Genomic DNA, 11996 nt, shown 5'->3' on the forward strand with positions numbered 1-11996 from the left:
CACCCCCACGGCGCCCTGCATCCGCCAGCAGCATCAGTAAGAATAATAACAACATCAGCTGACAGCCCGGGAGGCCTCGCAGGCTCTCTGCTAATTCCCAGAAACCGGGATCAGACCCCTGCAGAGCCGGGGCTTGCCGGCAACCAATTCGCGGCCGTGTATCGAGTTGCTTCCATGTGCAAATTTCAAAAAAAAAAAAAAATAAATAAAGAACTGACTCCTCATCCGTCTCTGCCTTGGGTCTCTATCAACAACCCCCCCCTACCCGACACATTCTGTATTTTCCTCATTTCTCTGTCCACCCAACCACGAGGGCGGGGAGCTGTCTGCTTGGTTCCCTGCCGTGGCCCTGGGCTCCTGGCGGGGTCTCGATAAGTGAGCGCGTGTGCCAGGCTCTGCGTTCCACGGGCTAATAATACGGTCTGCATAACAAGGGTCGGTTCTGTGATTATACCCATTTTATAGATGAGGAACCCAAGACCCAGAGGGGCCAAGCCACTTGCCTAGATCACCCAGCTGTGGAGGAAGAACCAGGATTTAAACCCACGCTGGAGACCCCGTGCCTGGAACAGCCATGATGCAGCACATAATAATATCTGCTATTTGTGCAGATGGGGGTGGGGGTTGGGGGTCGTGTGTGCAGAACCCTGCTTTGGGGTAGGGTCAGGGGAGGCTTCAGAAAATCGACTTCTGGGGAGTCTTGGAGGATTAGAACAAGGAAAGGGACAGGGGGAAAAAGAGAGAGAGAGAGAGAGAGAGAGAGAGAGAGAGAGAGAGAGAGAGAGAACACTGTTCCAGGCAGAGGGAACAGCATGTGCAAAGCCCTCCAGGCAAGAAACAGCAAGATGTTTCACCCTGGCTGCAGCCTGCTGAGTAGGAATGATTGGAGGGATGGGTAGCAGGACCTGCCCTGCAGGGTCTCCTGGGCCTTGGTGAAGAACTTAGGATTTATTCCCAGAGCCATAGGAGCCAAAGATAGTCGATTTTTTATAATTAAAAAAAATGAAATATAACACACAGACGGAAGAGCGCAGATTCTAAGTGAACAATTCTATGAATTATCAGAAAGTGAACACACTCGTGTAATCAGCCCCCAAGTTAAGAAGGGAAATACGACCAGCCATGTTAGAAGTCCCCTCCGCCCCTCCCCCACTCCTGAGGGTAAACCTATGACATCTGACACTATAGGTCACTTGGGCCTGTTTTTGTTCTTCATGTAAATGGAATCACCCAGTATTTACTCTTTTGTTCAACATTATGTGTGTGTGAGATGCCTGGCGTTGAGTCCGTTCTTTTTCATGGCTGTGTAGTATTCCACCACACAACTAGGCCACAACTTATCAGTCCTGTGGCTGATGGACGATTGGCAGTTTGCAGTCTGGGGCAATGATGACTAACTACAGTGCCTCTGAACGCTCTTGTTCATGCCTTTTTGGGAGACTCAAGTGGCATTTCTTTCGGGGGATGGACACAGGAGGGGGACTGCTGGGTGCCAAACAGCCTTCTGAAGTAGGTGCAACAATTTACACTCCCCAGGTGGCATAGCTGAGTTCGGGTTTTGAACACAAGGATAAATGTTGAGGAGCTAGTGACGCCATCGCACTGGTATCTGGGGAGGTGCTTTGGCTGCAGTGCGGGAGGGGCGGGACCCAGCAGGAGGCTGGTAGTGACCACTCCAGTCCCCTCCGTCTCCTCTTTCTCTCCCTGGGGACAGGAGACGTTTTCCTTCAGGTCAGCAGTCCCACCATCACCCTCTCCCTCCTTCCCTCCCTCCCTCCTTCCCTCTCTGCCCTTGTTCCCCCGTGGGAACCCACTGCACTGGGGAGACGGGTGAGAACTTCTTGGACTTCAAAGTCCCCTGGGTGTCCCAGCTCCGACCGTGGAATTTCTGTGCCACGCAGCCCTGGCAGAGATCTTGCCAAGTCAGGATGGCCCCCCCATGCCAGCCCCACATCCTGGGTGGCCAGCCTGAGGCCCGCTGGGCCCAGGGCCAGATGCACTGAGGGAATCTGGCTCCCCTGGGGTCTTCCAGCTGGGGTGCGTGGGTGATGGTGGGGGCCTTTCAACTGGTTCCTTGGAGGATTGAGGTTCAGCTGGGGGTCTGCGTTGTCTCATCTGGGACAAGGGTCTGTGTGTGTGCAGAGGGGTTGGATTCTGCTGTCTCCACATCTTCTGTCTTCAAGGGAAAAGAATACAACTTAGGAGGCCCCTGGCCTGGGGCTCAGCTCAGTGACCCTTAGCTTTTTTGAGCCCCTTCACCCACCTGTCTAAATAGCTAGCTAGACCTCAAGCACCCAGGTCGTGCTGTGTGACCTATAGCCTCCTGCTGACCCTCTCTGGTCTATGCATCCAGTTCTGGAGATAAGACTACACTTAAAGCCAGACTCGCCTCAGACCCTCCATATCCCGTCCTGGAAGGGAGGAGGGGGGCTCAGACATGAAGGAAGCCCCCTCCTCCCGGGGGAAGGGGGCCCCCCTCGGGCAGCCGCAACACAGAGGCAGGAACACGGCAACCAACCTTCTCACATCTTTATTTGAAAGGCACAGCTAAGCCCACCCTCGATACAGCATTTCACTTCTCTCCGCAGAGATCAAACGAGGAACACACAGAAGCCGACAGTCTAAAAGGCTATATACAGACACAGGTGTGGGAGTTGCTTTTTTTTTTTAAACATTTTTCTGTCTTTTTTTTTAATATCCCCCTTCTTCAAAGACAAGCTAGTGTACTGGAAAAAAGAAAAAAAAAAGAATAACCAAGACAACTTGAGTACCCTCATCTTTATTGGGGAAGGGGAGAAAGGGAATTCTGAGACCCCCGCCCCACTCACTTCCCGCGGCCCCCTCTTCTGTGGGCGAGGGGAGAGGCCCAGGTGGGGGTGCATTCTGAAACTAGCGGCAGGGGGTGCGTGGGTGGAGGGGAGGGGGAGACTCGGGGTGCCCAGGGCGGGAGGGGGCAGCTAGCATCTTTGCATGCAGTGCCGGGGTAGGGGGAGGCTGGGGGGTGTGCCCTGAGGGGGCCCGGCGGGCAACTGTCAGTTACACGTGTGCCAAACGGGGGCGGGGAGTGCGGGGGGTGTTGGATTTCTTGAGGTCTTGCTCCCTCCTGAGCTGGCCTCCCATTTGTACCTCCAGGCCTCAGCTTGCCCCATCTGTGGTATGCGCAGGTATATACCCATTCTGGCTGCAGGGGAGTGGTGGTGGGGGGATCAGGAGGAGGAGGAGGGAGGCCGGGATCAGGGGCAGGAGCAAAGCCAGGGGGTGGCACCCAAGCAGGGCTGGGGCCATAAATTCTACGGGAGTCGAGCCCATCTCCAGAGATACTGTGTCTGGCACCCCAGCTTCCTCTCTCCGCCTCCCCTCTGTCCCCCCGCCCTCCCCATCCCCGCCGCCCCCTAATCCGACTTCTCCCCGTCGTCCTCCTGGTGGGTGTCCCCGTCATGCCCGTTCTTGTCTTCCTTGGAGAGGTGGGCCTGCGAGCCCAGCGCAGACAGCGAGAGCAGCCCGGTGCCCGCGCTGACCGCTGGCAGCGAGGGCGGCTGCAGCCCCACGGGCAGCGGGGTCAGGGGCAGGGCCAGAGCCTGCAGCTGGGACAGCTGGTGGGCTTGGAGCTGCTGCTGCAGGGCAGAGGGAGGGGGTGTCAGCCGCCTGGAGCGCCCCCACCTCACCCCTGCGCGCCCACCCGCCGCCACCCCGGACGTACTCGGATGATGGAGTTGAGCTCCGGGGCCGTGACTTGCTTGGCCCTCTCGATGGCTCCCAGGACCTGCTGCTGGTGCTGGAAGGGGATGGGGAGGAGAGAGGAGTCACGTGAGGCGCCGGGATCTCGGTGGGGATTTGCGGCACAGAGCCCCCGCCCCCCCCCACAGAAAGCCCCCCTCTCTGCAGTTGATTCTTTCACCAAACCTCAGTCTCTTCATCTGGAAAATGGGGACCAATAGAGGTGCATAAAGGACCCAAAACGGCTGGTGGAAGAGGCCTTTGGGGGAGTCGGGAGAAACCCTGAGTCATGACCTATCTGATACCATGTGCACAGAAGTGAAAGTGCAGTGCACAACCTGGCCAACCCTACAGGGAAGTCCTGATCCCAAGAACTCAGAGACTGTGCTCTGAGATCTGCTGATCTCAGCTCCCCTCCTTCTAGACCCAGCGAATTCTGGCAGGGCTGGGGCATGAGTCCAGGTTCATTCAGCGCATTCTCTCGCCTCCTCACAGCCCTCCCTGAAAGTCTGGCTCTGCTGCCATCAGCTGCTAAAATCTGCCCATCTCCCTTTTTGCCTTGGCTACCAGGAAGCCCACCATGAAAGGGAAGCACAAGTCTAGACCTGCAGGCCCCCAAATGCCCCCTTCTCTGGGGCTTTCCTGGTGTCCTTCTGGAATTGTCGTGGGGCATGCCTGGCACCCGGAGGACACCGAGATACGGGCAGGGATTAAAGAGGAAGTGACGAATTATCAACAGTAAACCTGGCAGACAGCAGGAGCTGGGCCCTACACGGCCTTGAGGGGGGCGGTGGTGGAGCCAGCCTCAAACCCGGAGTCTTGAGAACCCGAGAAAGCACAAGAGGAAGAGCCAGGGGCCCGGTTCCCCTGGGGGTGTGTGTGCACGCATGCGTGCACGGCCATGGGTGCCTGTGTGTGTGCACTGCGTGTGTCTGTCTGCACACCCCACACACGCGCCCCCTTACACGAGGCCTGAAGTGGCACAGGGCCCTGCGGGTGAACCTCAAGAGGGTAGGCAGCAGAAGACGACGGGGAAAAACACTTCTCGGGGCGGCCCTGGGCGGATCTGACATTTTTACCGGTGAAGTGAGTCACCCAGGCTGGGAATTCCACGGCAGGGTGACGCCCCTCCCTCCACCGCCCTGGGGCGCCCCGCCTGCTGGCTGCAGCGGGGAACAAGTGCATGGTCCCTACCCCTCGCCCTGGGGCGCTCACCTCCTGGGAGAGGTACGGGAGAACCTGGGCACAGATGCCGTTCAGCCTCTTGACGATTTCAGCCTGGAACAGACGGACGCTTCAGTCCCGGGGGGCGGGCACGGGGCAGGTGCAGACCAGCCCCGGGGGGGCCCCCACAGCAGGCCCGCGGGCACCCAGTCGCGGGGTCCCAGGCTGGCTAGGAGCGCAGGCACAGGGCCACTCGGGGGGTGTGGGTGGGAGGAAGCGGTGGGGGCAGTGGGCAGCGTTATTCTGTGACACCCCAGATACTGGCCTCGTCCAGGCCCGGAGGGCAGGAGCCAGGCTGGGGGGCGCAGGGCAACCCGGGCGGGGGGCGCATGGCGGGCCTGCCCCGCGCTGTCACAGGGGGACGACGGGGGGGTGGCAGGTCCCGGGGCGGACCTGGTGCTCGGCCAGGGGGCGCCCTACCTGCTGGGGGAGCAGAGGAGGAGTGGGGGGCTTACCTGCTTGTGCATCTCGATGTTCAGGCCGTAGGACATCTCATAGTACTGCGGGGGGGGGGACAGAGAGGGAGGAATGGGGGCGGGCAAAGATGGGGGCTCCAGAGACAGACATGGGGGAGACGGCGGGCGGGAGAGAAACAGCAGGGGGCACCCGCCCCGGGGACCGGGCCCACGTGCCTGGTGGGGAACCTGTAGGAGGAGCTTCAGGGCCCCAGCCGGGCCCTCTGGCTTCTGAAATAATTACCACCCCCCCCAGCAACACACACACATTCCAAGGCTCCTAATCTCTTATCTTTATGTGTCTTGTCTGCGGGTGGCCCCAGACTCCAGGGAAGTTTGCCTTCCTGGATATAAATAATCGAGGATAAACAAAGCTTGCTGGCTTGGGCTCCCAGGCAGGCAGCCCCCCTCCCGACGCCCTAGATCTGACCCTGCCCCTCCCCTGCTCTAAACGGTGCCATGGCTCCCCATCACCGGGGAGGGGGGGAGCCAAGTTCGTTCCAGGCCCTTGCATGGTTTCCCTTTCTCTGCCCAGAAAACTCCTACTGGTTCATCAAGACCCCAGCTGCAGTGCCCCACTCTCCATGCAGCCTTCCTCAGGTAGCCTTTTCCCCTCAGGGCCCCCCAATCCCGGGGCCCTCTCTCTGCCCCAGCCCCATCCTTCTGGGGCCGCAAGGGGCAGAGTCTGGCTCTTCCTTCCCCATGGCCTGGGAAAGTGGGGCTCTGGCTGGACCAAAGCAGGGGTTTTTGAGGCCAAAATCGCCACCTGGTGGGTATAAAACCGAGCAAGTGATTCCGACAGGGTCTCAAATGTCAGGCCAGAGAAGGCAGTGTCACCCCCTGCCCCCCACGAACCCCAAAGGGCGTCACCCCCAGGAGTCCGCCTCCCCGGGCGAGGAGGGGTTAAGCGGCCGGACGCCCGGGGTGGGGGGGATCCGGCTGCTCCCCCACGTCAGTTCCTGGCTCTGGCTCCCACAGCCGCCTCCTCGGCTGCCAAGGCCAGCCGGGGGACCTGGCAGGCTCGGGCTGCAACCCGGTGGCTTGGCACCTCCGCCACCTCCCGGGCCGCCAGCCAGGCCAGCGAGGCGGACGCAGCCGGGCTCCAGGGGCCGCGGGATGGAGAGCAGACCCTGACTCCTCCCGCTTCCCGGAGGAGGAGGCCGGGGTGCTGGCAGGGAGGAGGGTCCGGGGTCCCCCACGCCCGTCCCCCCACCCGGGGCCGCTTACCATCACGTAATGACGCTGCATCTCCGACTTCTCACTGGCCAGTTTGTCACATTCGAGCTTCAGGCTGAAGAGGGAGAGGGGGGAGGGGGCGGGCGCTGGGCTGAGGTCCCCCCGAGGCGCAGGGGAACCCCGAACTTCGATGGGGGACACACACGCCCTCCTCTGTGAGGATGGGGCGGGCATAGAGACCCCCAGGTTCCCCAGGTATGACGGGAATTACGAAACCAGCCTCGCAGGTCGGGTGGTGGAGAACGACGACGACGATAATAAAAATAACAGAAGTCAGAGCGAAAACCCCGACTCTTGGTCAGAGGGGGATTCAGAGAACCTTTACCCATCCCGAATCCCCCTGAGGTCGGTCCTGTTAGCATCACGCTCATTTAGCAGATAACGCAGTGGATGCCCAGAGAGGGTGAGGAACTGTCTCCAGGTCACACAGCCGGGAAGCTGGCTTCAGAGGCCACACTCTCAGCCACTGGGGAAAAGTCTCCAGCAAGAGAGGAACAGGCCGAGACCGCAGAGGGGCTGAGAGGCCGGGGGCCGGCTGGAGGGCTCTGGGGTGGACTCACCGAGGAATCCCCAAGGTGGTCCAGGCCCCCCCCTGCCGTGGGCTTTGATTTCATGAGGAGGTGCAAGTTCCACTGCTGGGTAATGGATGGTGACCCCGGCCTCCCCCAGTAAGGACGAGCTGCGGGCATTTCTCGAAGCCCCCCAAGGGGGAGCCGACAGCACAGACTCAAGGCTGCCGGACTGGGTTCAACGCCGCCGTGTTCCTTCGATGCTGTGTGACTCTGGGCCAACGTCTCTACCCCTCTGGGCCTCAATCTTTGCGTCTGTTAAGTACCCACCTCCCGGGGTGGGCTGGCAAGGATGACACGGATTAAGACCAGAAACGCTCTTAGGACGACGCCTGGCATACACTAAGCATCTAATGAGTGCTTGGTGATCGTATGGTCACCCCAGGAGCCTGGCGCTTCACTCCACCAGACTGACCGGGACTTGGACAGCAGCTGGGGTCGCCGTGGCCTCCACGAGTTTATTTTCTCTAATTTGCTTTAAAAATGCGCATTTGTTAACCCCACTTAAAAAAAAAGAAAATCGCAATCTCATCCCAGACTCTGGATTCCTGGCAGATCTGGTGTGTGCCCCCAACGTGCCAGGGCCCCTCACTGGATAGAGGGAAGTGCGGGTCCAGTGCACGGAGACCCCAAAGCACAGAGAGGGGCTCTGGCCCCCCCGAGGTCACACAGCACTGTGGCAGCAATATGACGCTCGGTGTCTGCGACTGGACCACCCCACGGTCACTGTGCGGGGGGCAGGGCCGGGGTCGGGGAGCGGAGGACCCCTTGGAGGGGCTCGGAAAGGCCAACCAGACCCCTGCACATCGCAGACCAGAACAAATTCCTGGGGCCTGCCTTCCAACTGCCCGTGCCTCAGTTTCCCCACCTTTAAAATGGGCACGATTATGGGACAACAAGAAAGATTTAAACGAGAGGATGTCTGTTCAGTATTTAGCACATGAGGAGTCTAAGAAGCACCTCCAAGAGGCTGGATGTTTGTAAAAAAACCGAAAAACTCACTATTCTCCCTTTTTTCTTCGAGGAAACCCAGCATCCTTCAAAGAACACTTGTGTGTGGGTAAACTGAGGTCCAGAGAGGCCTTGGACGCCCCCCCAGGCCTTCTTCAACCCAGAGAGATCGGGTGCAACTCTCAGTTCCGCCACTTGCTTGCTGTGCGTCCCCGGGAAATCCCTAACCTCTCTGGGCTTCAGTTTCTCAGGCGGAAAATGGAGATAACAATAGCTCCTTCCCCTCAGATGGGGCAGAGGGCAGGCCCTGCAGACAGGTCAGCAGATTCCATTCTGGAGGGAGAAGCACCTTCGAGAATCTGTTGGCTGCCGGGACGCTTTCTGCAAAACTAGCAGAGAGACGTATAGCAGGCTACAGAATTCTTTTTTGGGGGGGTGGGCGGGTGGAGGGACCCCCGACAGTTATTGGGAGGTCTGTTATCCAGTAGGGATGGGGGTGGGAGGGGGGCTCTGAAGCCACGAGTCTCGGGCAAATGATTTAACTTTCTGCGCCTCAATTTTCCCATCTGTGAAATGGGACTGTTGGGAAGAGGAAGTGAGTTTACTCTTGGTCCAGTGCTCAGGATGTATACAGCAGGGGCCACGACCTCGCCCCAGGCCGCGGTGCTGCGCCTGCGCGGGGGCGCCCTCCTCACCTGTGGTACTGGGCCTGCAGCAGCTGGAACTCGTCCTTGATGCGGTCGCAGGAGTCCGAGGTGGTGAATTTGAGTTGCTGGGGTAGGTGCGACGAGCCCTGCGGGGAGGGGGCGGCCGGGTCAGGGTCAGGGCCGGGCGGGGGGCGGGGGGGCTCCCTCCCGGGCGGCCCTGAGGCCCGGCAGGCCCAGCTGCAGCGCCCCCGCCCCCCGCGCCCCACTTCCCGGGCCGGTGTTTACAGCCCCCGGCGCGCCCCCGCCCTCGCTTCCTGCCCTGCCTCTCCCGAGGGAAGCCAGGGGGTGGGCGCGCCCCGGAGCCGCCTTGTCCCCGCCACCCCCGGGCTGGGGGGTGCGCTGAAGGCCCGCCCTCGGGGACCCAGGGTGCGCCCTCTACCGCCCCTCCAAAGCGCAGGGAGGGGGGCGCACATTGAGCGCCCCGACTGCCTCTGGGAGGGCGGTGGGGACGCGTCCCGGGGAGCCCCCTCCCCAAGCTGGCAGGGAGCGAGGCCTCCCTGCAAAGTCCCGTTGGGGGAGGGGCCCCTCTCAGCGCCCCAAATCTCCTGGGGGGCCCCCCGATTCCCGGCACCCCTCCTCCGGGCCCTTCCGGGAGGGGTGCGTCTCGGATCTCCCCTCACTCCCGGGCACCGAGAGCAGCCCCTGCGTTAGGGGCGCCCCAGGCCCGACGCCAAGGCCGCTCAGGCCCTGCCGGGCTCCGTGGGGGGGCGCAGGGCCCAGGGGCTGCGGGGCGGGGGCGCAGGGCCGGGAGCTGGAGGGGACCCGGCCAGGGAGCTGGGGGGGGGGACTCCGGGCCCGGAAGCTGGGAGGGGGACTGGGAGCTGCGTGGTGGGGGAGCCCTGGGAGCTGGGGGGGGAGCAGCGCTGGGCCTGGAGCTGGAAGGGACAGGGCCCAGGAGTTGGGGGGAGGCGCCGGGCCCGGATCTAGGGGCGCACAGGGCCCGGACCTGGGGGGGAAATGGCCGGGCTGGAAACTGGGGGTGCCAGGCCCGGATCTAGGGGGGCACAAGGCCCGGACCTGGGGGGGAAATGGCCGGGCTGGGAACTGGGGGTGCCGGACGCGGGACCTGGGGGGGGCGCCGGGCCCGGATCTGGGGGGGGGCGCACGGCCTGGAGCTGGAGGGGGGTGCCGGGCCCCGACCTGGGGGGGGGCGCGGGCCCCGAGCGGCCCCGGCGGGCCCCGCTTACCGAATGCCTGCTTTGTGGAAACATCATGTCAGTCGCGGCGGGGGGCGCGGGCTGCGCCCCGGCTGTGCGCCCCGGCTCGGGCGGCTCGGGGCGCCGGGCGGCCGCGCCTTTGTCCCGGCGCCGATCGGCAGCTCCCGGGGCCCCGCCGCCGCCTCCCGCGCCCGGCCTCGCCCGCTTCCTGCGCCCCCTCCCCGCGCGCCCGGCCCCGGCGCGCCCCGGGCCCCGCTTCCTGCGCGCCCGGCGCCCTCCCCGCCGCTCCTATTGTCTAATGGCGGCGCCGCCGGCGGGGCCGCGGCCTCGGCTGCGCGGAGGCTCCCGCTCCACCTGCCGCCGCCGCCGCCCGGGCCCCGTGCGCGCCGCCGAGGGGGGCGCGCGCCCGGGGAGGCCCGCCGAGCCCCTCCCCCGGGCCGCCCCTCGCCCGGCGCGGTGACCTTGGGCACGGCGCGCGCCCGCCCCCCCCGCCCGGCGGCCCCGGTGGCCCTGGCGGCCGCGGGGGCCTCGGTTTCCCCATCTGTCAAGGAAAGGGGCCCGCCGCCCCCTCGCCACGGCCGGCTGTCATGGCGCGACCTGGACGCGTGCCAGGGACACGCTCTGCAGCCTCGGCTCGCCGGCTGCTCTCTCGAGCCTCGGTTTCCTCCTCGGAAGCAAGGCGGCGGCGGTACCGCCGGCCTCCTGGGGGCCGTGCCTTCCCCACGCGTTCATTGAGCGCCTACTGTGTGCCAGGCCCTGCTCCAGGGCGTGGGGGCCAGGGCGGGGGGTGGAGACAACGTCTTTACTCTGGGGGAGACGACATGGGGCACGCTAGAGACGAACACACACGAAGACACCAGCCAAGTCCCTGGCGGGTCAGATGGTGGTAACAGCTATGGAGAAAATAAGGCAGAGAGCAGGGCCAGGTAGGTGCGATTTCAAACAGAGGGAGGCAGAGAGGCCCTCCTTGAAGCAGAGAGGACCGGAAGCTGAGAGAGGGAGCTGGTGGAGGTCTGCCGGCGTGGAGGCTCGTTCAGGGAGGCAGAAGCAGCAAGTGCAAAGGCCCTGAGGCAGCACTGTGCCTGGCACCGGGGGACCATAGGAGGAAACCAGGGCAGGGAGGCAGGGCCAGCAGCTTGACGCATTCGCACAGGGGCCCGGCTCCCAGAAGGGCCTGCGCTTGGGTTAATGATCTACTGTTGTGGTCTGGAAATTCCTAATAATTTTTGAAGGAGGGGCCTGATAGTTTCGTTTTGCATTGGGCCCTGCAAATTCTGTAGCTGGTGACAGGACCAGGGCAGATGGTGCAGGGCCTGGTGGGCCGAGGGGAGGACTCGGGCTTTTCCCCTGAGAGAGGTGGGGCACTGGAGGGCTGTGGGCAGAGGAGGGGCGGCTCTGACTCAGATTTTGATGGGATCTGCTCGCGGCCACGTGGAGGACAGACCTCAGAGAAGCTGTTGAAATAATGCCCATCAACCCCTGGCACGTGCTAACCGCAGTCTGAATTCTCCTCGTCATCGTCTGTGCAGCTTGCCTCCCTGGATGTGTCTAACTTCTCTGGGCCCTTGCTTCTCCCATCTGTAAAATGGTTAGGACCCCGGTCCCCTTTCCTGGGCACATGAGGGGCCGGGACTAGGGTGACATAAATAAGCAAAATTTTAAGTCTCCCCCCAGAGCAAAAAGCCTTCAAGATAAATAATACTTGAATGCAGTATTTTAAAAAATAAAAAGGAATGCCCCCAAAAATTCATAATGCGCAAAATATCCACATATTAAATAAGACAGCATCTGAGGGGGCCGCAGACGAGTCTCGAAAATGCAGGGTCTCCCTAGTCCTGAGGCTGGAAGGAAAAAGGAACAAGTTTGGGAAAGTTCTTCGGTATTCCCATCGGGTTCTGGAATACGCAGACCCCACAAATCGTCCTAGAGTCCCTGATGGGGCGGGCTACAGAATTTTAGGGCCCAGGGCTGAAATGAAAT

General features: G+C 62.2%; 1 protein-coding gene across 1 annotated transcript; it reads right to left on the reverse strand.

The window, feature by feature from the left end:
• Positions 1–2514: 2514 nt before the first annotated feature.
• On the reverse strand, positions 2515–10144 carry TLE5 (TLE family member 5, transcriptional modulator). The gene is made up of 7 exons (XM_058537722.1): positions 10047–10144; positions 8848–8945; positions 6624–6687; positions 5397–5441; positions 4933–4995; positions 3701–3775; positions 2515–3614 (listed from the first exon to the last, which is right to left on the reverse strand). Exons 1-7 carry the CDS (start codon positions 10071–10073, stop codon positions 3393–3395), a joined length of 594 nt encoding a protein of 197 aa, XP_058393705.1. The 5' UTR covers positions 10074–10144; the 3' UTR covers positions 2515–3392.
• Between the last annotated feature and the right edge of the window lie 1852 nt (positions 10145–11996).

The sequence above is a fragment of the Diceros bicornis genome, unplaced genomic scaffold (genome assembly GCF_020826845.1).
Source record: "Diceros bicornis minor isolate mBicDic1 unplaced genomic scaffold, mDicBic1.mat.cur scaffold_67_ctg1, whole genome shotgun sequence".
In the NCBI taxonomy this organism is placed as follows: domain Eukaryota; kingdom Metazoa; phylum Chordata; class Mammalia; order Perissodactyla; family Rhinocerotidae; genus Diceros; species Diceros bicornis.

Excerpts from the sequence above, each read along its gene's own strand:
- TLE5 (XM_058537722.1), bottom strand. The coding sequence starts at position 10,073 with ATGATGTTTCCACAAAGCAGGCATTCG. Across the intron at positions 8,946-10,046 it reads TTCCACAAAGCAGGCATTCG|GGCTCGTCGCACCTACCCCA; the intron begins GTAAGCGGGGCC and ends CCCTCCCCGCAG. Across the intron at positions 6,688-8,847 it reads CTGCAGGCCCAGTACCACAG|CCTGAAGCTCGAATGTGACA; the intron begins GTGAGGAGGGCG and ends CTCCCTCTTCAG.